We start from the raw sequence: 23915 nt of genomic DNA, 5'->3' as shown, positions 1-23915 counted from the left end.
GAGGTAGTGTCAGTTTAAATAAGGTGGCCAAAGAAGGCTTGCCTGATACATTAGCATTTGAGCAAAGACCTGAACGTGTATTTTATGGGGAAGAAAAAATATTGACCCAAAATGGAAATGGAAAAACAAAACAAAACAAAACAGGTTTTGGAATATAGACATCCATTTGAAAAGTATATTTGAGACAAATTATGTTTTTGATTAAGCAAGATATTTAGAAGAAGCACAATGCTAGACATGCTTTCTTTGGAGCTGTGGGCTTCCATTTATGATCCGTGCTCTCTTTCCCTATAGGATGTCCCAGTGGTATGAGCTTCAGCAGCTTGAGTCCAAATACCTGGAGCAGGTTCACCAGCTCTATGATGACAGTTTTCCCATGGAAATCAGACAATATCTGGCACAGTGGCTAGAAAAGCAAGACTGGTAAGGAAAACTCACCTGACGGAGGAGTTTTTCTACTTTTAAAATAACTTGTCGATTGAATGACTTGGTACTACACCGACTAGCAGATGAATCTCATCAGTAGCCGTTGGGATTATCTGTTGCAAAAAAAGAGTGTTGACTTGAAAAATGTCATGTATCTCTAGAAAGCTAAATGCATTAGTCATTAACTTTATGTACTTTTCAGTTTATTTATACATCCTCCTAAATGCTTTGGACAAGTTACATGATGCTGATACAAATTATTTTCCAAGTTAGGATCCAGGTTATAGAAAGAGGTAAGTTAAAGCCAAGTCGTGGTAGAACACTTACGAGAAGTATAAAGTAATCCAATTAAGGAAATAGCTCTTAAAACTGATATATGTTCCGTTTTAAAATTTATTGTTTAGCTCATTGCAAATATTTTAAATGTTCTGAAAGTATTTGACATAGAAAGTGAAGGCTCCTATTGATTTTTTGCCTCCAGAGATAATCACCATTGATAGTTTTATGCTCAAGCTTGGTGTGCTAGAATTGTTCATGGTAGTGTTATATAATAGAAATACTATACTCCCTGCTTCTAAAAGCACTGTCAGTTTCAAAAGAAGGGAATAAAACCCAGGAAAACACTTTTAAGTTATTTTTAATCATTTCATTATGGGAAACTGTGTTTATTTTGTTGATTTAAAGGTGAAAGTCACTCAGTTGTGTCCGACTCTTTGCAATCCCATGGACTACACAGTCCATGGAATTCTCCAGGCCAGAATACTGGAGTGGGTAGCCTTTTCCTTCTCCGGGGATCTACCTAACCCAGGGATTGAACCCAGGTCTCCCACATTGCAGGCAGATTCTTTACCAACTGTGCCACAAGGGAAGTAGTATCTAAATGAAATGTGTACATTTTGACCCTTCTAGGGAGCATGCTGCCAACGATGTTTCATTTGCCACCATCCGTTTTCATGACCTGCTATCGCAGCTGGATGATCAATACAGTCGCTTTTCTTTGGAGAATAATTTTTTATTGCAACATAACATAAGGAAAAGCAAGCGTAACCTTCAGGTATGACCTTTGTTTTGTGTTTTAGTTGAAATGCTTCCATGTTTACATAAGAGAGGTTTTTCATTCAGCAGGTATTATTGAGTACATTGTCATTGGTATTTAGAAAATTACGAGACTATCAATAAACTGCCTTTATGTGGCTAATACTTTATAGCAGAAGTAAAATAAAATATCAATTTATTTTGTAAACATAAGGAATTTTCAAGCTTCTGGCTATCACTTAGGCATAAGTAGTTCTGAGAGAAATTTGGTGCTAAAATCTTGTCTTATTTAAAGTTGTTGATATTTAAGTCATTAAGAAAAAGGGTTATATGTTAAGAGCAGTGAGCTGTAGTAACATATTAAAGCTCAAAGGAACTTTAGTGATGAGTCCAGTCTGAGTGCTTGGTAGACAGATGAAGAGTAAGTCCAGAAAGGTTTGACGTCTCTGAGGCTCAGGAGTGAGGTGGTGAACTGGCGTTGGACCCCACCTTGCCTTGCTTCTGCTGGAGTTGCCCTCCCTTGGAAGAAAAAGTGAAAGGGAGTTGCAGGCAGGAGAGAGTATACGTCAGTGTTTCAGGAGGCCTTCATAAGTACTTTCAGCACCTGAAAGTGCTGGTTACTTTCAGGTAAGCCTGGTTACTGTTTTTATTTCTGTATTAATGGAATTTTTCTGTTTTAATGGAAGTAAGTACTGTCATTGTCTTGTTTTATTCCTCACAACCAGACTGTTCAACTTAATTAGAAGCTTTTCCCCCACCCTCTGTGAATGTATATATGATTTTATAATACCGGTGAGTGGGAAAGCCAGATTAACTTTATAAAAATTTTATCTCCTACAGAGTTGACTTGGTTATACCTGTTATAAAGAAAGGCACAATTGCCAGTACTTTGCAACTACCTTTGACAAGAAAGCAGAAAAACTGAAAAGAATGTCTTTGGTCTAATTCAAAGCAGAGACCATCAGATTAATTGAGGAATACTCTGGATAACTTTTGTATCATTTGCATTGTCTCAGGATTGTAACAAGAGAAATGGGCCCAAGAGCAACAAAAATGAAAAATATTACAGGAACTGTATACAAAAATACTTGTTTTTTTTAATCAAGAAGTAATTTAGGAACCTGCACTTGGTTGGACAATTAAAGCAGTTTTAGTCATAATATGTGAAAAGAATATTTTGATGTTACCAAAAATAGCTTATATAGGATTTAGTAAGTTCAGGATGAACAAACTCATTTCCGTGTATATTACACAATGGTTTAAACATTCTGAAGATTAATTTACTTTTATTCTAACAACCCATGTCTAGGATAATTTTCAGGAAGACCCAATACAGATGTCTATGATCATCTGTAACTGTCTGAAGGAGGAAAGAAAGATCTTGGATCATGCCCAGAGAATCAGCCAGGTACTTTTTTCCTAACTGAACATAAAGGATAATAAAGCAATAAACATTGATTCAGTCATCCAACAAGTTTTATTGAGACCCTGTTTCAAGGCAGTGGTGACTAGCTCTCTGATTTTATTGCCCCCAAGAAGTGGGGAAAAATAAGCATCAAGATGTTACAGATCCAGACTTTGAGAAAGGACCCTATTATAGTAGAAGTCATTCTAGGTTTGAAAAACCTTTTCAGGTTGTAATAGTTGCTTAGTTGCTGTGAAGATAATAAAGCATGATACAATGTGGACAGTAGTGGAGTTTTGGGTTGTTTCTTTAGATCAGGGTCAGGAATCATCTCTGAGGTGCCAGGATAGGAAAGGAAGCAGCAGATGGCTAGTGGGCTCTTGCAACAGACTGAAGGAGCAGAGGGGAAGTATGTGAGGTTGAGGCGTAGTCAGTGGAGGTGGAAATACGTGGGCAGATTCCATTATGTTCTGCACATGGTACCAAAATGGCTTACACTGAAGGATCTGATGTGGAAGTGAGAAGCAGCAAAGAATCTAGGATGACTGTGATTTGTGACTTGCGTCACTTGGAGATACTGTTTACTAAGCTGGGGAAGATAGGAAAGAGACAGGAGTAGGGTTTTGGCAGGACACAATAGGTTTTAGAAAAGAATGGGTTGATGGGGAAATCAGCAGCTTTGTTTTGAATGGTACTGAGATATCCGTTAGGTATCTAAGACATCCAAACAGTGAATGAGTCAGAGTTATACCACAACCAAGATTTTTTAAATCATGATTTAAATCCTAATATAGACCTTCCTGGTGATCAGGGTTCAATTTTGAAGTTACTGTGGCATTTATTCATGCCTTGCATCGATGTGGTGGTAGGAACAACCCAGCAGACAGTGAAACCACTGTGGTTTGAGTTGTTCTGGCTGAGATCATTCCATTATCGGGGGAGAAGGTCAGAATACACAGTGGAATGCTTCTTATGTCCATTTCTCTAAGGAATAACTAATAAAGTGAGCTGTGAGATTGGGAGGTAGGGGTGGAGAGAGAGCGTTTAAGTAGAGACAGTGAATGCCATTTTCCATGCACTTTCTGAGCATTTACCCAGTTCCTGTGGCTCTGCTGCCTCCCTGGGTGTTTAGTTCCTGTCACACTGAAAGCTCCTTGCTGCAGTAAGCATTTAAAGATATGTATTATTGGTTGCAAGCTTACGCTGGCTCGTTCATCCTAGTGTACAGAAGTGTCAAGAGGAAAAGCTGGCCACATTGCTGCCTCTGAGAGAGGTGTGTCTTCTTCAGTATGGCCTGCACCTGGGAGACCCTCAGCAGGAAATTTTGATTATCATGTGGATTTTTCATTGTAACAGCATTATGCAGCGGGCCACTCTGTATCTCAGATGGGCTTGAGTGGACAGCCAAGAGCAGAGATGGGCAGGAGAGTAAACTGTTCACCTTGGGGTACCTAAACCTTTCCCTCCTCACATTTGGCCCCGAGGCAGCACTAGAAAGTGAAGGAGGTGATTCCTGCTCTGCCAGGTCAGCCCCATCTCTTGGGTGTGCTTTGCGTTTGGAAGGCTTGTCGGCTTTTGATTTATTTTAAGCCCCTCAGAAGACACTGAGTTATCAGTGACCCCTTCGGAGGAGATTAGTGGACTGCACAGCTGTGACCAAGAGAAGCAAGGCCTTCTTGGGCCTTGGGGGAAGGTCCTGGATGTCTGGGGGTATCAGATTATTATTTTAGATTGCACATATCCACAAACAATATCTTGTGATATTTGTCTTTCTCTGTACAATTTTGATATGCCTCTGAATTATCTGGAATCTTGTCCAAATGGGGTTTCTGATTCAGTGATCAAATTAGGACTGAGATTCTGTATTTCCAACAAGCTCCCAGGTGGTAAGGTGATACTGGTCTGGGGACCACACTGAATTGCATGACTTTGAGACAAATAAGAACAGGGTAAATAAGAATAATCTTCTCTACAGCATTTGAAAAACCCTCAAATAAATTCCTGTGTGGTCCCAGGCAACTGTATGAACTAATGGAAAATCCTAGATATGCTGTTTGTTTAGTTTAGATCTGAATTGAGCCCAGTCTTTCTTTAGGCTTGTTCACAGTTTGCCAGCACTTTCCAGGGCCTCGAGAACTGAGCTTTTCTTGTGCAGACTCATGTGGGAGGCCTGCAGGAGCTTCTGGAAGGTCTGAGAGTTAGGTGGGGCACAGGGTATAGACTTGACTTTGGAGCTTAACCAGCAGGTAAATACAACAGAGGAAGTCATGGCTGCTAACCACGTACCTTCCATTACAGGCGCAGTCTGGGAATATCCAGAGCACTGTAATGTTAGACAAACAGAAGGAGCTTGACAGCAAAGTCAGAAATGTGAAAGACAAAGTTATGGTGAGTACTGAATAAATGTATACATATTCTCTGTAACTTATTATAGGGGGGAATAAAAGTTTCAGTTGCCCTACTGTAAACATTTTTACTGATTTCAGATTTTTAAGTAGTTGAGAATAAATGTTCCCCCCAAATTCCAATCTCTAAGTAAACAAGTTGATGCAACCAATGAGCAGATAGATATTTATGGCCCGTGTTATAACTTCCAAACATGGAACTTATCTTTTCCTTCCTTGCAAGATCATGCAGTAGCTGTGGACTTTGCCCCATCACCCAGTGAACTAGCTGTTCTGCTCTAAATTGCCCTTTATGGCTTCACTTCTTAAATTGGCATGTTCCTGGGGTTACATAGAACCCCAGGATAAACATAGTCTTCCTCAAACACCTGTTTTATTCCAAGGCTTGGAAGGGGAACAAAAACATGTCAGGGAAGGAAATTTCTGATTAAAGTAAAACATCCACAGTAATTTTAAGATAGAACTTCCCAGACCATCTATGGGAGTGGTGTCCTTGGTGGTACGTGTTCACTCCCCTCCACTGCGGGGCTGTGTGGAGAGGGTGAGGAGTCCAGCTTTGCACTGGACCTGTGTCTGTGAAAGCGGCCTTTCTGCTGAGGGGCCCACTCTCCTGTGGGTCTCTGGGTCACACCAGCATGACCTTGACTTTGTGCTTCAGATGGCATTTTATCAAACAGGTTCTTTGGAGCAACTTTACCTTACTGCCTCTGAGGGAGACATTTCATTAAATGAGTAGACATCAAGTAGGTCAGTCCAGAAATAGGCATATGTTTTATTCTCTAAAAAGGTTATTATATACTTATTAATGAAGTAGAAATTATTCATTATTAGAATTTTATGAATCTTACTCATCTTTGAGAGAGCAGGATTTTATGAATCTTATTTATCTTCGAGAGAGCAGGATTGTATCCCTGATTTTCTGGGTCCTATAGAAACAATAATCTGTTTCCTAAAGTCTTTGTTCTGAGTATGGTGGAAAACTTGTTTATGTCTTTACTTGTAGAGTATTGAACATGAAATCAAGACTCTAGAAGACTTGCAAGATGAATATGACTTTAAATGCAAAACCTTGCAGAACAGAGGTAAGAGTTAACATTTGAAGCAGAGTCCATTGCCTATAATTTTTTCTGCCTACAGTAGCTAACAAAGGCAAATACTCCTTCATATTTACCAAATATTCTATGACTTAATTACTAGTCTTGACTTCTTGATGACCAGACCAGGGTTTTTTAACCTCAGTACTATTGACATTTTGGGTGGAGGAAATGGCAATTGACCCTAGTATTCTTACTGGGAAAGTCCCATGGACAGAGGATCCTGGCAGGCCACAGTCCATGGGGTTGCAAAGAGTCAGACACAGCTGAGCACACACATCCTTGTTTTGGGGACTGTCCTGTGCATTGTGAGATACCCTGATAGCTCATGGGTAAAGAATCTGCCTGTCAATGCAGATGTGGGTTCGATCCCTGGGTTGGGAATATCCCCTGGAGAGGGAAATGGCAACTCATTCCAGTATTCTTGCCTAGGAGATACCATGGACAGTGGAGCCTGGTAGGCTGTAGTCTATGGGGTTGCCAAGGTCAGACACGACTGACTGAATGACAGCAACCTGGGCATTGTAGGATGTTTGGCTGCATCCCTGACTTCTGCCCACTAGATGGCAGTAGAGCTGCCAATGTGTGTGATTGCATGCTCAGTCCTGTCTGACTCTGCGACCCTGTGGACTGCAGCCTGCCAAGCTCCTCTGTTCATGGAATTTTCCAGGCAAGAATATTGGAGTGGGCCATTTCAAAACTATCTCCAGATGTTGTCAGGTGACCTCTGGGTGACAAAATCACCCCCCCCGTTGACACCCACTGGTTATGTGCTATTCACTTTACTTAGTGTACTTCAACTACTGATGGACATAGATGGATAGGTATTTGGAGTTCCCTACCCTAATCCCCAAAGTTTCTTCAAATGTTCCAGCTCCGTGTGTGCATACCATAGGTGAAGTTCAGCATTTTCCCCTTGTTTTAAAGCAATTTTACTCTATTTTGTTGTTGTTGCTTGTTTTTAATGATGACAGGATATCCACTGAAAATAACCTCAAAGTGTGCATTGTGTAGAACAAGCAGAGTACTGCTGTTACCCTAGCAGTCCTCTGAGGATATCATGATAGAATGGAAACATTATTTGTAATAATGTGAATAAAAATATGAGAGAAAGAAACCTCAATGACACTTTTCCGAATTGTTTGCTTCTCTTTCAAAGCCACGGAGATGCTTTATATCAACTTTTTTTTAAACTGAGGTTTTGAATCTTGTCGTTTATATTCATTGAGGTAATATTGTGACAGTGATTTAAGAACCAGACAGTACTATTTCTCATTTACATGAATCATTGAAAACAAGGACTTTGTTTCAGAGTGTCCTGTTCTGGTATTTTTTTGTTTTGTTCAATAGTGATTGAAGACCAAGCTTGGACCTGTCTTCAGATAGCACTTGGGTCATATTTTCCCTAAATGTATGTGAATCTTGCCTTCGGTTGGCTGTGTCTTCTCTCACATTTTTGTTTATCTGCTGTCTCTCCCAATTCACAGAACATGAAACCAATGGTGTGGCAAAGAATGATCAGAAACAAGAACAGTTGTTACTCCAGAAGATGTACTTAATGCTGGACAATAAGAGAAAGGTAGCGTTTCACGTTCCAGAATAACACAGTACTTTTGTCAGAGACTGTAAATAATGAACTTGAAATTTAGAAATGAGGCAAAAATTATTTTTTATAACCACTTGGTTTAGTGCCCCAGTTGAGAGGAAAGAATAAAATTCTGTGATTAAAGATGTGTTTATTTCACTGTGTGTCTTTCTCTCCCTTTAGGAAGTTGTTCTCAAAATAATAGAGTTGTTGAATGCCACTGAACTTACCCAGAAAGCCCTGATTAATGATGAACTGGTGGAGTGGAAGCGGAGACAGCAGAGTGCCTGTATTGGGGGGCCCCCCAACGCTTGCCTGGATCAGCTGCAAAATTGGTAAGACCGGCAGCTGACTGGTGAGCTGCATAAACTTGTAGAGTGAACATTCAAGCTGTGTTAGTTGCACAGACCCTGTGAAGACTTCTGTTTGGAGTTGGATGTGCTCTAGCTGCTTCTTGCCCTGGACACACGCACTTGAAAAGCACAGTGTTAGTCGTGCCTGTGGCCATGCTCAGCTTGGTGTGGAGCACTGTCCTCTCCCTGCTGTACACGTATCCTGGAGCGTGTCGCTTGACTGTGCCAACACTGTGACATGGTCATCACACAACACATTTAACAACCGAAGTCCCAGTGTTTTATTCAAAATGAAAGGGCTCGAGGCATTTTCCAGGCTTACATGAAATAACAGTTTGTGGGCCATTCATTCAGTTGTCCATCTAGTAAATATTTATTATATGCAGTGTGCCAGGCACTGGGCTAGGACCTAGGACACAAGGTGAATGATTCTTGGTTGTTGCCAGCAAAGAACTTTCACTGGGGAGACGGGAGATGGACGTGGTAATAACTACTTGGTGAAAGATTGCCAAGGTTCTGACAGAGACCATTCAGAATCTATGGAGGATGAGGAAGGAGTCACCAGGAAAGATAAAGGAGACAAAATGGTCTTGCACTGACTCGGGAGTGAACAGGAAAAACCACAGACCAGAGAGGAGAAAGGTGTGGACAGAAGCAGCAGGGAGGGAAGGACCTGGGCCTGAAGTTCTTACAGTGGGTGGCTAGAGAGTCGGATGCCAGATAGGGAAGGAAGGAAGCAGAGCAGACAGGAGGCTGGAGCCTGGTCGTGGAGGTTCCCATACTACCCTGGGAACTCCAGAATTTCCCAGTCGACACTGGTGAGCCAGGCAGGCCCTTTATTTAAATGGAGATTCATGTCTCTGATTTTTGTATTTAAGTCTAAGGATAGAATAGACTTAGACAGAATAGAATGAACTTGAAATTTAGAAATGAGGCAAAAATTATTTTTTATAACCACTTGGCTTAGTGACCCAGGTGAGAGGAAAGAATAAAATTCCGTGATTAAATTTTATTTAATTTAAATAAATCAAATATTTATTATATGCCGTATGCCAGGCACTGGGCTAGGATCTAGGACACAAGGTGAATGATTCTTGGTTGTTGCCAGCAAAGAACTTTCACTGGGGAGATGGGAGATAGACGTGGTAATAACTACTTGGTGAAAGATTGCCAAGGTTCTGACAGAGACTGTTCAGAGTCCATGGAGGATGAGCTGCTCTGAGGATGTTTGAATGCCGAATTCCAAAGAATAGCAAGGAGAGATAAGAAAACCTTCCTCAATCATCAGTGCAAAGAAATAGAGGAAAATGATAGAATGGGAATAACTAGAGATCTCTTCAAGAAAATCAGAGATACCAAGGGAACATTTCATGCAAAGATGAGCACAATAAAGGACAGAAATGGTATGGACCCAACAGGATCATAAGATGTTAAGAAGAGGTGGCAAGAATACACAGAAGAAATATGCAAAAAAGATCATGACCCAGATAACCATGATGGTGTGATCACTCACCTAAAGCCAGTCATCCTGGAATGTGAAGTCAAGTGGGCCTTACGAAGCATCGCTACAAAGCTCGCGGAGGTGATGAAATTCCAGTTGAGCTGTTTCAAATCCTAAAAGATGATGCTGTGAAAGTGCTGTGCTCAATATGCCAGCAAATTTGGAAAACTCAACAGTGGCCACAGGACTGGAAGAGGTCAGTTTTCATTCTAATCCCAAAGAAAGGCAATGCCAAAGAATGTTCAACCTACCGCACAATTGCACTCATCTCACATGCTAGCAAAATCTCATACACTGGCAAAGTAATGCTCAAAATTCTCCAAGCCAGGCTTCAACAGTACGTGAACCATGAACTTCCAGATGTTCAAGATGGATTTAGAAAAGGCAGAGGAACCAGAGATCAAATTGCCAGCATCTGCTGGATCATCGAAAAAGCAAGAGAGTTCCAGAAAAACATCTACTTTTGCTTTATTGACTATGCCACAGCCTTTGACTGTGTGGATCACAGCAAGCTGTGGAAAATTCTGAAAGAGACGGGAATACTAGACCACCTGACCTGCCTCCTGAGAAATCTGTATGCAGGTCAAGAAGCAATAGTTAGAACCCGACATGGAACAACAGACTGGCTCCATATTGGGAAAGGAGTATGTCAAGGCTGTATATTATTACCCTGCTTTTTTAACTTACATGCAGAATGCATCATGCTGACTCCTGGGCTGGATAAAGCACAAGCTGGAATCAAGATTGCCAGGAGAAATATCAATAACCTCAGATATGCAGACACCACCCTTAGCGCAGAAAACAATGAACTAAAGAGCCTCTTGATGAAAGAGGAGATTGAAAAAGTTAGCTTAAAACTCAGCATTCAAAAAACTGAGATTATGGCATCTGGTCCCATCACTTCATGACAAATAGATGGGGAAACAATGGAAATAGTGAGAGACTTTATTTTCTTGGGCTCAAAAATCACTGCAGATGGTGATTGCAACCATGAAATTAAAAGATGCTTCCTCCTTGGAAGAAAAGCTATGACCAACCTAGACAGCATATTAAAAAGCAGAGACATTACTTTGCCAACAAAGGTCTATCTAGTCAAAGCTATGGTTTTTCTAAAACCATATGGTTTTTCCCAACCATCATGTATTGATGTGAGAGCTGGACTATAAAGAAAGCTGAGCACCAAAGAATTGATGCTTTTGAACTGTGGTGTTGGAGAAGACTCTTAAGAGTCCCTTGGACTACAAGGAGATCAAGCCAGTCAATCCTAAAGGAAATCAGTCCTGAATATTCATTGGAAGGAGTGATGCTGAAACTCCAATACTTTGGCCACCTGATGCGAAGAACTGACTCAACTGGAAAAGACCCTGATGCTGGGAAAGATAGAAGGCAGAAGGAGAAGGGGACGACAGAGAATGAGATGGCTGGATGGTGTCACCAACTTGATGGACATACATTTGAGCAAGCTCTGGGAGTTGGTGATGGACAGGGAAGCCTGGCGTGCTACAGTCCATGGGGTCACAGAGTCGGACATGGCTGAACAACTGAACTGAACTGAAGGTATTAGCAGAGTCTGACAGATCTGAGCAGACCCGATGGAAGCAGTAGAATCAGTGGGCAGGAGTGGGTGGTGGCCTGAAACAGTTCTGAAGGGCACAAGGACCAAAGATCTCATGAGATTACTTTCTGGATTGCTGTTCCTGACCCGGCACCCCCAGGAGCCTGGTGAGGTCCCTGCTGTCTGGAGCCCCTATGGTCATCTTAGGCCACATGGAGCCTCTTGTGGAGATATGAACGTCTTCCATTGTACCCCGCTGTGCTGTGCAAGAATTGTCAGCATTTTCTTGTGTCCCTCGGCCCAAACAGGATTGGGAATCACTGGGTTAGAATCCTTGTGGAACACGCCCACCTGCCATTGTTACCCTGCCTCTCATTTCACACCCACGGGCTTTGCTTTCAGGGCTGTGACCTGAATTCAAGGAATGAAAACACCAACCAAAGGAGATGTTTTTCCCTGGGGAGCTGATGCTCTTATCATCACTCCAGGCCCAGACTTCCACAGTCTGACATAGCTCAGAGGCTCCATCACCTTTGGCTTACTGTCAGGATGGAGGAACCTGAGAGGAGTTGGTAGCTTTCCTCCTTGGTTTATACATGTATTTTGAGTGTCTGAAAATGATTAGATTATGCACCTTGCCTCTCCTTTCAGTTCAGTGACATAGTAACTCCTGTTCCCTCGTCTCCTCCTAACCCACCTTGCATCCCCCCTCTGCCTTGCTGCCTTGATTCCAGGTTGCCCTCTTGCTCCTCCCTGCACAGTGTCACTGCCCTGATATAAAATCTGCAGGGGCCCCTCACTGCCGCCACATCACCTCCTAGAGTGTCTGTCTTTTCATGTCCCCTCCCTCTGCAGCTCGCCCCCTTTACCCTGTGCCTTTAAGTCCCAATTATCTCATAACTCAGTTGAAGCCAAAGATTCACTAGACAGCAGTCCCCAAACTTTTTGGCACCAGGAGCTGGTTTTTTGGAAGACAGTTCCTCCACAGACAAGGTGGGGGGATAGTTTCAGGATGATTCAATAACACATTACATTTACTATGCACTTTATTTCTATGACATCAGCTCCACCTCAGATTATCAGACATTAGGCCCCAGAGGTTCCATGTCCCCCGCCCCCATCTCTCCTTAGGTCCATCTCTGTTTCTCCCTGCACTGTAGAGCTGGGCAGATAACATCACGTGTTGTCTGTAAACAGTGCTTGTTGGTTTCCATGATTCTCTGAATCCAGACTGCTTTGGGGCTATTTCTGATGAAGACTCCGTGGCTTGTACCTTCCCAGGTTCACCATAGTGGCGGAGAGTCTGCAGCAGGTTCGTCAGCAGCTTAAAAAGCTTGAGGAGTTGGAACAGAAATACACCTATGAACATGACCCCATCACCAAAAACAAGCAAGCCTTATGGGACCGCACCTTCAGCCTCTTCCAGCAGCTCATTCAGAGGTAACTTGAGCAAGATGTTTTTGCACCTTTTGCAGTTATTTTACCCAGAGGAAAATTTTATGGTAATTCAGATAATTTAGAAGGGTTTAATAGGATATGTAAAAATGTTTATGGCTTCCTTGAATTCAGGTCTTCCTGAATTCCTTGTTTATGCCAAGGGCCCATTTTTCTCGTGACCTCCTACTCTGGTAACCTGTCTCCTTCTCCCTGGCCAGTCTGTGACGAGACCTGTTGAGTCTAACTTGTATTTGCCCTCTCTTTCCTATTCTGTGGTCTCATCATATTTCAAGCTCTCTACTGAACTCTTACATAGTAGCTTTTCAAATGGTACCGCCCCAGCCCCTTCTTCCCTAGTCCCTCTGACCCTGTACTCTGCCATATCACAGTTCTGTTTGATTTTTCATCACCTGCTACTCTGAGGCGAGCCCCTGATCCAGTCACCCAAGCCCCACCTCCACAGCCTGGCCCTCACCAGCCATTCCACATTAGCTGCTACACATGCCGCGTTTCCAGGCGGACTTGACCTCATGCCCACCCTGGACATTTGCTTCTCCATGCCTCTCCCAACAATATTTCCTCTGCCTCAGAGCTTTCTTCTGTGGTAGCTCATTGAGAACCTGCATCCTCAATGTTTCCGCGTATATCCCATCATGAAACTTTTGCCAGACTTCCTGGGCAGACGCTGTCTCCCTTCCAGAGTTGCATAGTTCATTCTTTATTCTTCTCCTGTTTTGGATTTCAGTTGTATCATTATCTATGCATGTCTGTTATCTTTATTGTAAATTGGAAGGTCTTCGTAGACAGAGATGTGCCTTTGTCATCTTCTTCTCCCACCAGGGCCTTAGGTAGTGCCTTATCCAGGGCTAGGTGTTCTCAGTGTGCTTAGTAGGTCAATAAACGGCCCTGAGTAGAAGAGTAGAGTTCATATTGCAGTTTTTAAATGCTAACTTGACATAATAAAAATGTCTTCTGTTTCCTGTGGCTAATGTCCAGACAGGAATATCCAAATGTTGGATTTTGAAATGGATGCACTCAACTTTTACTCTCTACCTTGATTTTGAAATAATCAAGGACATTTACTTGGGTTTTGGAGTGCAGATCTCATTGTTTTTCTTTAAATGAAAATTAATATTTGGAAATGTTTATTAGGTAATAAATATTGCTAAACAGTTTTACTAGAATAGCAATTTTCCAAAGGATGTTAAAATGTAAGTTTCAAAGCATGGTGGTAAGCAGTATGCTACTTGGTTCATTTTCAACTATAGTAAAATTTGTTTTTGTTACTGTTTTTTATTTTTAAATTGAGATATTATTGATATATTAACATTATATTAGTTTTAATTATATAACAATAGTGATTTGATATTTGTGTATGTTACAAAATGATCACCACATTGGTCAGTGAGCAAATTTGATTCTTAAATTTGTAAATGAAGAGAATCCAGTTGAGAATTTTCATTGCTGAAGAGTGTCACAGGTCTTTGCAATTACTGATTTTGTTGAGTGCATCTGTTAGACTTGGGGATGTCTTTATTGACGGTAAAACTTCAGTTTATTCATCCAACTGGTTAGAAGTTTTTCAACTATTTTTTAGATCGTGCCCTCTAGCCCCCTCTCCTCCTTAGGGAAAATAACTTTTACCGCCTCAACTTTAATGGAAATGCTAATTTATCCTTTGCTGGGTATTTACAGCTCATTTGTGGTGGAAAGACAGCCCTGCATGCCAACTCACCCTCAGAGGCCATTGGTCTTGAAGACTGGAGTCCAGTTCACTGTGAAGCTGAGGTAATAAAGAAAAGATGGAAGCCCCACACCTCCTTAGGGCTTTCCTGGTGGCTCAGATGGTAAAGAATCTCCCTGCAATGCAGGAGACCTGGGTTCATCTGGGTCGAGCAGATCCTCTGGAGAAGGAAATGGCAATCCACCCCAGTATTCTTGCCAGGGGAATTCCATGGACAGAGGAGCCTGAAGGGCTACAGTCCATGGGGTCGCTAAAAGGTCGGGCATGACTGATCGACTAACACTTTCACTTTCTTTCCACAGCTCCTATCACAAAGTTTGCACCCCAGCTTCCTGCCACAACATGGTTATATAGGGGGGTGCTTTAGAGGAAGTACTTTTGCAGTAGGTATTTTAATATGAATTCTTACTTAGAATATCTAAGAGTCTTTTCTATTCAACTAGAAATATAACAAAGATATGTGTGGATACACACACGCCCCACAATTTTTTCCAGTTATAGGTGTAATGAATGTTTACTGTAAATAGCAATTCAAAATTGCACAACTGCACATGGTAGAGAGTAAAAGTTCCCAGCAGCCTCATCCCCTCTTGAGCATGAGTCTATAACCTGAGCTTTATGTTCCCTCTGTAATGGATGCAGTGTGTGTAAATGACTGGTACATTTTTCTGGTGAGTGTGTTCATAACTTTCATCAGATTCTCAAAGTTGTATGTGATCTAAATATCTGTAAACTACCACAGTAAGCAGCCTGGTGTCAGTCCTCCCAGAATTTTGTCCATGTCTACATGAATATATAAATAAATACATTGTACTTTTATAAACATGTGTTTTTTCATGCATAGACTTGCGAAAGTACATATGACATGATATATTTCATTTTTAGAAACCAGAGTTCTGCTCTCTGTTGTTCGGCAGACTATTTTTCTCCTTCGTAATAAATTGTAGAAATGTTTCCATAGGAGGATGTCCAGCTTTACTTTCTTTGGTTGCATGGCTGCATTCATTTATTAATAGCTTTTCCTCTACTGATGAGCAGCTGGACTCAGAAGAGCTGGCCTTACCTTCAGAGGTGGCCCTAGTCTTTTTCCCACGGTGCTGCTGACTTAGGTCCACAGGTGCTGCGTCTCGGCTACCAGTGCTCCAGCACCAGACTGACACCCACGGGGTCCCAGAACTCAAGCTGGCAAGGGGAGCAATCCCATCCCATCACCTGCTTGACTAAAGGGAGCCAGCCAGTGAGGGGCTCTTCCCCAGGCCTCTAGCTCATCAGAACAGAAGCACACTGGAGTCTCAGCCCAGGGCTCTGTCCCTCCATCTTTCCACACTGCCCTGGAGTGGTTAGAGAGATGACCCTCATTTTCCTGATTATGAGTCAGAGTTTTTATTTTCTCCCAACAGGTTAAGCATTAGCTACAAGTTTTGGTAAAGGGTAAAGTTTGCTATTTTTTACCTCAGTTGTTGTTTGGTTGCTCAGTCGTGTCCGACTCTTGGTGATCCCATGGACTGTAGCCCACCGGACTCCTCTGTCCACGGGACTTCCCAGGCAGGAAGACTGGAGTGGGTTGCCATTTCCTCCCCGGGTGCTCTTCCCAACTCAGGGATTGAACCTGTATCTCCTGCATTGGCAGGCAGATGCTTTAGTGCTGAGCCACCTGGGAAGCCCATTTTTTTACCTGTGGAATTAGCCCAAAATAGAAATTTTGATAAACCCCAGCACTGGGGAGGCAAAATGGGGAAGCAGGTGCTCTCACTACATTTGGTGAGAATATAAAATCTGTTGCTTGCTGTCAGAATTTAATATTACAGTTTTGTCCCAGCAACTTCACAGCCAGGAATTTATCCTACAAATACAGTTAAAAAAAAATCCAAGTAGACATACAGGGATGTCAATTCCATTGTTTGTAATAACCAAAAACTGGGTGGGGTGGGGATTGTTGAAATGTTCATCAATATGGAATTGGCATAATAAATAAATTATAATAGATAATTTTTAAAAGTAATTATGACTTTTATTTTTCTTTTCAGGCTGCTGGTGAAGTTGCAAGAGCTGAATTATAACTTGAAAGTCAAAGTCTTATTTGACAAGTAAGATATCTCTAATATTATCAAAGATACATATACTATTGAAATATTGGTTTTGTTAACCAAACATGGACTGATGCAGCGGGGCTGTTTGTTAGTGATTCCAGCAGATTTAAATCAGTAATTCCTGGGTCTTGGGAACTTTCTCTAAGAGCTGGTATCAGTGTGCCTTTTTAGACTACAAATGAACAAAAGTATGAGAGCATTTTATGCATATGTGCTTGTTCCAAGCAGCTACCACCTCAACTAGGCCAGCCCCAGAGAAGGGGCACTTGATCAGGCTCCAGGCCACCGTGATTCTTCGGCCAGTGTGGGCTTGTTTCTGGAGTGAAAGTGATGGCATTTTGGGGGGCATGTATGGAGCCTGCTGGCTTTACACTTGTCTCTTCTGAACAGTAGGGACCCAGGAATGGGCAGGCTCTCAAGAGGTCTAAATGGAGCAGGTCTATCCTGTTTTGTCCTTAGACCCTGAACCCAAACTAGCAGTGACCTAGGCAGTTACATTAAGGAACAAGATGGCTTAGCCCCTCCCATCCCCCCTTGATATATTTAATGCTTTTGTTGATGTGTTTACTGTTTCAGAACCGTTTATGATACTCCAAGTCCCTTTCCTCTGGCTTTCCTCTCTTTCTGGTCCTGTAACTGTAGCCCTCTTTGTTTGTACCTTTGTTTCCCTCCCATCTTTGGTTTTTCTGTGTATCAGTTAGCTTTTGCTGCATAACAGATAACCTGCAAACCTAGTGGCTTAAACTCAGAAACTTATTATTTCTATTATTCTGTGGACTGTGGGTGGTCCTTCTAGTCTGAACTGGCCTGGTTGCTGCTGGGTGGTCTAGCATGACCTCATTATTTGTCTGAGGTCTTGGCTGGGATAACTGGGCCCTTCTCTGTGGGGCTGTCAGAGTGGCCAGCCTGGGCTTTCTCACATGGCAGTGGTGTTCCAAGTGGATCCAAGCAGCAGCATGCTGGGCTTAGTAGGCTAGACTTGGAACTTACACAGCACTGCTCCCATCCATTGTGTCTGGAAAAGCAGGTCAAAGTCCCCTGAAATTCAAGGGACAAGGAAATACATTCTGTGTGTTTAAAGGAAGAATTGCAGAGGTTTTTGTGGCCACCGCAGTTTTGCCACAGTTTGCTTAACTCAGTATCTCTTTCGGTTTGTTCTTGCTTTTTTGTCTTTTCTGTCTGTTCCAGTTCTGAGTTTTCTTCTTAGTTTTGACAGGAAAATTGCTCACTGTCATAGCTGACAGTGATTATCAGCCACAGAAGCATTGAATGTCTAGTTGGGACAGGAAAGGAAGCTAACTCATTTAACTGGGAGTGCACTAATGGTCTCTGACCTTCACCTGCCCCTAACATACATTATTTGTCCAGAATATGACAACATTATCGCTCAACTTATGTAAGATTCTGGTCTCTCAAAATTTTAACCTCAGATTTAAAACTTGGCAGTTCCCCCAAATGATTGACTATTCAGGTACTTTGATGAAAGCATTAAAACTAATAAAGAGCAAACATAAAACTCAAGCTGTCTCTTAGGAGGGTCCTCTGAGTTCTGGAGCAGTGCTCTCTGCTCAGTCCCCAGGGCTTAGCTCATTGCCTCCTGCAGAGGGAGTAGCTGCTCATACATTGTGATAACTTGGGCTTATATTCCTGAGGGTGTGCTGTGTGCTCTCCCTACCTGTTAACTAGTTTCCTCCTCCCGGGGTGCTGTGTGGTCAGTGCTGCCAGCAGGATGTACAGAAGAGAAAAGGTGAGGCCCAGTGTACTTGTCCAGGGTCCCTCAGCACAGCTTGGCAGTGCTGGTGTGGGTTGATTGAGGGACTGAGTGAATGATAGGGAAGAAAACCCACAGGTATGGATTTATTGGTTATTGATCTTATACTTTTATATGTTTGTGAATGCAAATTTCATATTTTAAATACACATTTATGATTACATTTTTTTTTTCCTTGCAGAGATGTGAATGAGAGAAATACAGTAAAAGGGTACGTTTTGCACTCTGTTTTGCTCTCTGCTTTGTTTATACATTGCTTTAACAGTTCCCAGCCTTTTAAGTATCCTTTCCCTGTGTTGTCTAGGTTTAGGAAGTTCAACATTCTGGGCACTCACACGAAGGTGATGAACATGGAAGAGTCCACCAACGGGAGTCTGGCAGCAGAATTCCGACACCTGGTAGGGAGACCTGTCTCCCCCTTTTTTGCTGTGTCTGGCTTATCAGAACTTATTTGCAATGGAGTGGCACTCTGTGCCATATGTGATGTAGAGGGAAGTCTCCCTGGGAAGAGACTTCTAGAGTTTGTGGCTGGTGACTTCAGCAGCACTCTGGGAACCTTGGCTCCTTCTCCTTATCCCAGGGCTCTTCACTCTCTCTTTCTGCTTGTCTCTCTCTCAGACATACCTTCGTTGAGGGGAAGTGAGCTTAGTAAAATATTCCATAAACCAGTGTGCACACAAGATCTCTGCATGTGGTCTCTCGATGACCTCAGTGATCACTCACTCTAGACTCTTGGAATTTTCCTGAAGATCGTTATTCCCCCACATCCTGACTGGTGCTTTCCCTACTCCAAGTGTGGCAGACCCCAGGGGTCTCTCCTGGGTCCCTTTGTCACCATCTCCTTTCTGGGGTCTTGCCTGCAACCACTGTCTCGAGCGCTTTGTCTCCAGAGGAGTAGGCCTGGGCACCGGGCAGTGGAAACCAGCAGAGGGGTTTATATGGGTGGTGCCTTCTCCCCTCTCTCCCTGGAGATTCGGGGCTGCCAGGTGTTCTGCAGATGTGTTGGTGCTGAGCCCTATGCACTTCCTGGCCTGGAACCTGCAGGGAGATTCAAGGCACCCTTTTTCTCACTGGCAGCCATCTCATGAGTCTGCAAACTCATGGTTAGGAAGCTGGACCTTAATTGAGAGCCTCTCTCCAAACCGGGAGTCTGAGGGTGTCCAGAGCTGTTCCGGGGGCTCCGAGTTACTTCTTTAAAACCTACATGACTGAAGACCTTTTCAAAGGATGGTCTGAGAGGCTTGAGACACTGGGCCAGTCTGGGAGATTCTGCCAAGGGAAGTAGAGGTGGGAGAAGCTGTGCCCAAAGCCTGGGGAGCATGGCACAGCTGGTGAAGGTGATGGGGATGGTTCAGGACAAGCTTGCCCAGAGGAGGGAGCAGCATGCCACTTCCCTGGCTCCTTCTGAACCCTGCAGTGTTTGCAGGGTGTCAGGACGCTGGGGAAAGGTGTTCCCCCTCCACCTCATAAACCCCTACAACGGTCACTTCCCCTCCTGTTCTGCATCCTGAAAATATTTTCACCTCCTTCTTTCTAAGTCTCCACTTTGTTTTGGTTTGTAGATGGAAGTAGCAACTTTGAGGATTATTATAAAGCTATTTACTAAGATTTTTATTTTTTTTTGTAGCAACTGAAAGAACAAAAAAATGCTGGTGCCAGAACTAATGAGGTAAGTCTTTCTCTGTCATGACTGGTCTCTTAACTAGCAGCTCTGTCCAGGGAGCTTGGCTCCATGGCCCTGGTGGTCCTGGCTGGCCAGGGACAGCTCACAGAGCGGTGAGCAGTGGGAAGACCCGCAGGTGAGAGCAGCAGACAAGCTCTGGGACGTGGTGTATGTGTGATAACAGTAGAACCACTCTGTGCTTGTGGTTTCTGGTTGTCAAGGGATTCTGCACATGAATTTTCTGGACCCTCACCAACAGCCCAGCGAATAGGTACAGTGGGCTACTGTGTTACTCACATTTCACTGGTGAGGAAATTGGACCACAGGAAGTTTGCAGGAGTTAGCTAAGCGTGCACAGGGAGTCATTGTCAGAGCTAGAGTCAGAGGCCAGCTTCATGACTGCCCTGCCGAAAACTGTGTGTGCCCTGTCCAGTGCCATTATCCTTCTGTCAGCCCCCTCGTCACAGCTTGTCCTTGAAGAGCTATGTTTGGGATGCATTCAGATATGAACCATGGGCAGAGGACAGAATGGCTGGAGTTGCTTTGGTTTGGTCAGATTTTGTTCTTTGTGCCTGCCTAGCACTCTGTCCTTCCCTTCCACAACCAGCAGAGGGCGTGTGGAGCCGTGGGACAGGTGCCCGCCTGGGCCTGACCAGGCCTCATTTTTGGATCTTGACTCTCAGTGACCAACTAGGGACTTAATTTCCTCTCCCAGGAGCAGGAATGGAGTCACACCTTTCTGGTTCTAAGGTTGTTGTGAGGCTCACATTAGATAATGTGTATGAAGGCACTTGGAACACAATAACCTTTCTACCCAAACCAACCAAAGCACTTTATAACCTGCCAGGCTTATGCAAATCCGTTCTCCTGGTAGATAATCACACTTGGAACATGTGTACACTTTCCACCCCTTGTCAGCCTGAAGTGTGCAGCCCAGGCCAGGCGGGTCCATGGTGGGCAGAGGGGACTGAGGGCCGGGAAGCCTTAGGTTGTGAATAAACTCATTAGAAGTTGCTATTTCCCTACCGACAGATACTCGGGATAATTAAATCTGGGATAGATTATTAAAAGCTAGAATCTTCTAAATTGTGCCTGATTGGGCTCCTGCTTTCTGGAGCTTGTTAAAATGCTTAGTAATTTCTTACTAATTGCAGGATCAGTGAACTAATCACTGTATTCTTTTTTTTTTTTCCATTTTCTTTTGCAAGGGTCCTCTCATCGTCACTGAAGAGCTTCACTCCCTTAGTTTTGAAACCCAGTTGTGCCAGCCTGGTTTGGTCATTGACCTTGAGGTAAGACTTACATGTTCCAGAAATGGGAAACTTTATTTGTACTTTAAACTGATACACGTATTTTTATTTTAGACATACTTATCTAATTGCCAAGAAAAAATTGCTGTTTTCAGCCATACTGTCTCAATGCTAATTTAATGGTTCAGTCTGCTAGAGAACTAAGTTAACCTTTGTCTGAAGTGAAAGTTGCTCAGTTGTGTCAGAATCTTTGCGACCCCTTGGACTATACAGTCCGTGGAATTCTCCAGGCCAGGAAACTGGAGTGGATAGCCTTTCCCTTCTCCAGGGGATCTTCCCAACCTAGGGATCGAACCCAGGTCTCCCACATTGCAGGTGGATTCTTTACCAGCTGAGCCACAAGGGAAGCTCCAAGTGTTCCAGTTGAGATGTCCTGTGTTAATTTTTTATATGAAGCTCTGACATTTATTTCTTAATTGAAAATATATGTCAAAGATAACTTCAACTAAAAACCAAAGACTGTACCTTTACATTCTTAATTTTCAAGAATAAAATATATGCAGATATACATAGGGTTCCTTGTTAGGCTCTGAGGCTGCACAGTGGTCTACAGGTACTGTTTCTGGGATTCGAGGATTTCAAGGTCTTTGTCATCTTGTAGACGACCTCTCTACCCGTCGTGGTGATCTCCAATGTCAGCCAGCTCCCAAGTGGCTGGGCCTCTATCCTGTGGTACAACATGCTGGTGGCAGAACCCCGGGTAAGGAAAACACATCCACTTTCATACCAGGGTTTAAAGACCCCCCCTGCTCTAGTTCTGCATATTTGAAAGAGCCTGTATGGGCCAGATGCTGGGGGGAAAGTGGGCACAACTCAACTCATTGCTAAGGAGCTGAGTAATTCTGGAATAGCGAAGCATTCCAGAAGCACGTGTATGTACTAGAAATGAAAAATTACGATTTTCCTTCCATGTGAATAAGCTTGGGCAACAGATGATTTTGTGTTAGGCCTTTTTAAAAATGTATACACTTGCTAAACAAGCAGGCTCTGTTCTTAAGAGTGCGGGATACTCATGGTGCATTAGTTACAATTGGTTCCAGTTATTCACTGTACTTACGTTCTTTGAAGTCACTGTGAGCACTATTTAGCAGATACTGAATCACTGTGCCTGAGGGAAGTATGGTTTCCCGTCAGCCTCTGGCAAAACCCTCGCATCTGCAGATCAATACATCACCTTGTTTTGTTTAAAGATCCCTTATCTAACATACTTGTTGATTCATTAACATCGAACTCACGGCAAACAGCTTTATAACTCAGTCTGAACAAAACTTCTATATCATGTGCATTTGCTCCTTAAGGCATTTAGGAACACTAAACAGCACTTCAGCTCGCCTTTGAGGGGCATTTTTAAAAATGAAATCACCAACAAAAAAACCTACAGAAATGCAAAGACCACAACAGACCTCAAAGAAGACACTGGGTGTAGTGTGAGAGCTGAAACAGGAAGGCAGAGCATAGCTTTGTTTGACTTCAACCGGAAACATACATGTTTGGCGACTCAAAGTTTTCACGGCTCTGTGCCTGGGTACGTCCACAAATGAATGCCAAAGTGCCACGAGTATTGATTCGGGAGTTAAATTTTAGTGAGTAGATAAATGCACAGATATGAGTCTGCAAATAGAACTATTTCTCTTCTTCTGCTGTGAAAATATGTGTGTCATAGACTAGAACTAAACTTTGGCACAGATCCGTGTTTCCATGCTGAGCTTGTGACTGGTGACTCATCAGTGGCTTTTAGCTTCTCGGTGTTTTCTCTCTAGAATCTGTCCTTCTTCCTGAACCCACCTTGTGCACGATGGTCTCAGCTTTCAGAGGTGCTGAGTTGGCAGTTTTCTTCTGTCACCAAAAGAGGTCTCAATGTGGACCAGCTGAACATGCTGGGGGAGAAGCTTCTTGGTATGAGCATATTCACTTTTTATGTAACCAACAATCAAAATTCATAAAAAATATCTTGACTTCTCCTTTCCCCCCTTTGCTCTTCATCTTCAAGTTAGGAGTGTGTTAGGAATCTATTGGCGTTTCCAACTGCCATTTATTATAGGTAAGAGAGAGTGATGCCTCACTTTAGAAGGAGATGCCGACTTGATAGAAGATTTAAATGAATCATTTTCCCATTATCTCATATTAACATTTCTGAGCAAGGCTCCTAAGGGAAAGATTTCTGAGTTATGTAAAATATATTAGTTGTGGCTAAAATAAATTCTTGGAGAAAGGTGAAGTCTGAGAAAGATGAAGTCTGATTAACCTTGGGGAGAAAAAAGTAAGCCCCCAGCATTGTAAGAATCAGGTCCTGGGGCCACCCACCCCACAACACACACCCAGGTCTCTTAGGTCAGGTGGCCCAAATGGGAGGAGACACTGTCCACATTAGGGGACACCCATGATCAGCATCGCCTGATGGGCAGGGTCCAGGCCAAGGTAGAGAATTCCCTTTCAGTAGCTAATGTCATGGATTTATTAGTCTTCTACACTAAGCAAATCTAAGACCCATCAGTCTCAAGGTCAGATCTTCAATGAATGGGAATATCTGAACTATTTTTT

General features: G+C 42.9%; 1 protein-coding gene across 4 annotated transcripts in view; it reads left to right on the top strand.

The window, feature by feature from the left end:
• Positions 1-23915, top strand: part of STAT1 (signal transducer and activator of transcription 1) — a 42392-nt gene that overhangs the window by 6597 nt on the left and 11880 nt on the right. For all 4 annotated transcript variants that reach the window (XM_025000697.2, XM_025000682.2, XM_005202570.5 and 1 more), the window contains 16 exons: positions 295-423; positions 1336-1480; positions 2771-2869; positions 5165-5254; positions 6275-6353; positions 7853-7944; positions 8134-8285; positions 12641-12799; positions 14492-14584; positions 16568-16627; positions 18583-18612; positions 18706-18799; positions 20029-20070; positions 21273-21356; positions 21976-22074; positions 23135-23270. In XM_025000697.2, the coding sequence (XP_024856465.1) occupies positions 296-423; positions 1336-1480; positions 2771-2869; positions 5165-5254; positions 6275-6353; positions 7853-7944; positions 8134-8285; positions 12641-12799; positions 14492-14584; positions 16568-16627; positions 18583-18612; positions 18706-18799; positions 20029-20070; positions 21273-21356; positions 21976-22074; positions 23135-23270 (1582 nt within the window). In that variant the 5' untranslated portion in view covers position 295. The remainder of the gene's footprint in view (positions 1-294; positions 424-1335; positions 1481-2770; positions 2870-5164; positions 5255-6274; positions 6354-7852; positions 7945-8133; positions 8286-12640; positions 12800-14491; positions 14585-16567; positions 16628-18582; positions 18613-18705; positions 18800-20028; positions 20071-21272; positions 21357-21975; positions 22075-23134; positions 23271-23915) is intronic.

The sequence above is a fragment of the Bos taurus genome, chromosome 2, assembly GCF_002263795.3.
Source record: "Bos taurus isolate L1 Dominette 01449 registration number 42190680 breed Hereford chromosome 2, ARS-UCD2.0, whole genome shotgun sequence".
NCBI classification, from domain to species: domain Eukaryota; kingdom Metazoa; phylum Chordata; class Mammalia; order Artiodactyla; family Bovidae; genus Bos; species Bos taurus.
Note: the sequence above shows the minus strand (reverse complement) of the source record. Positions and strands in the feature narration are given on the sequence as shown.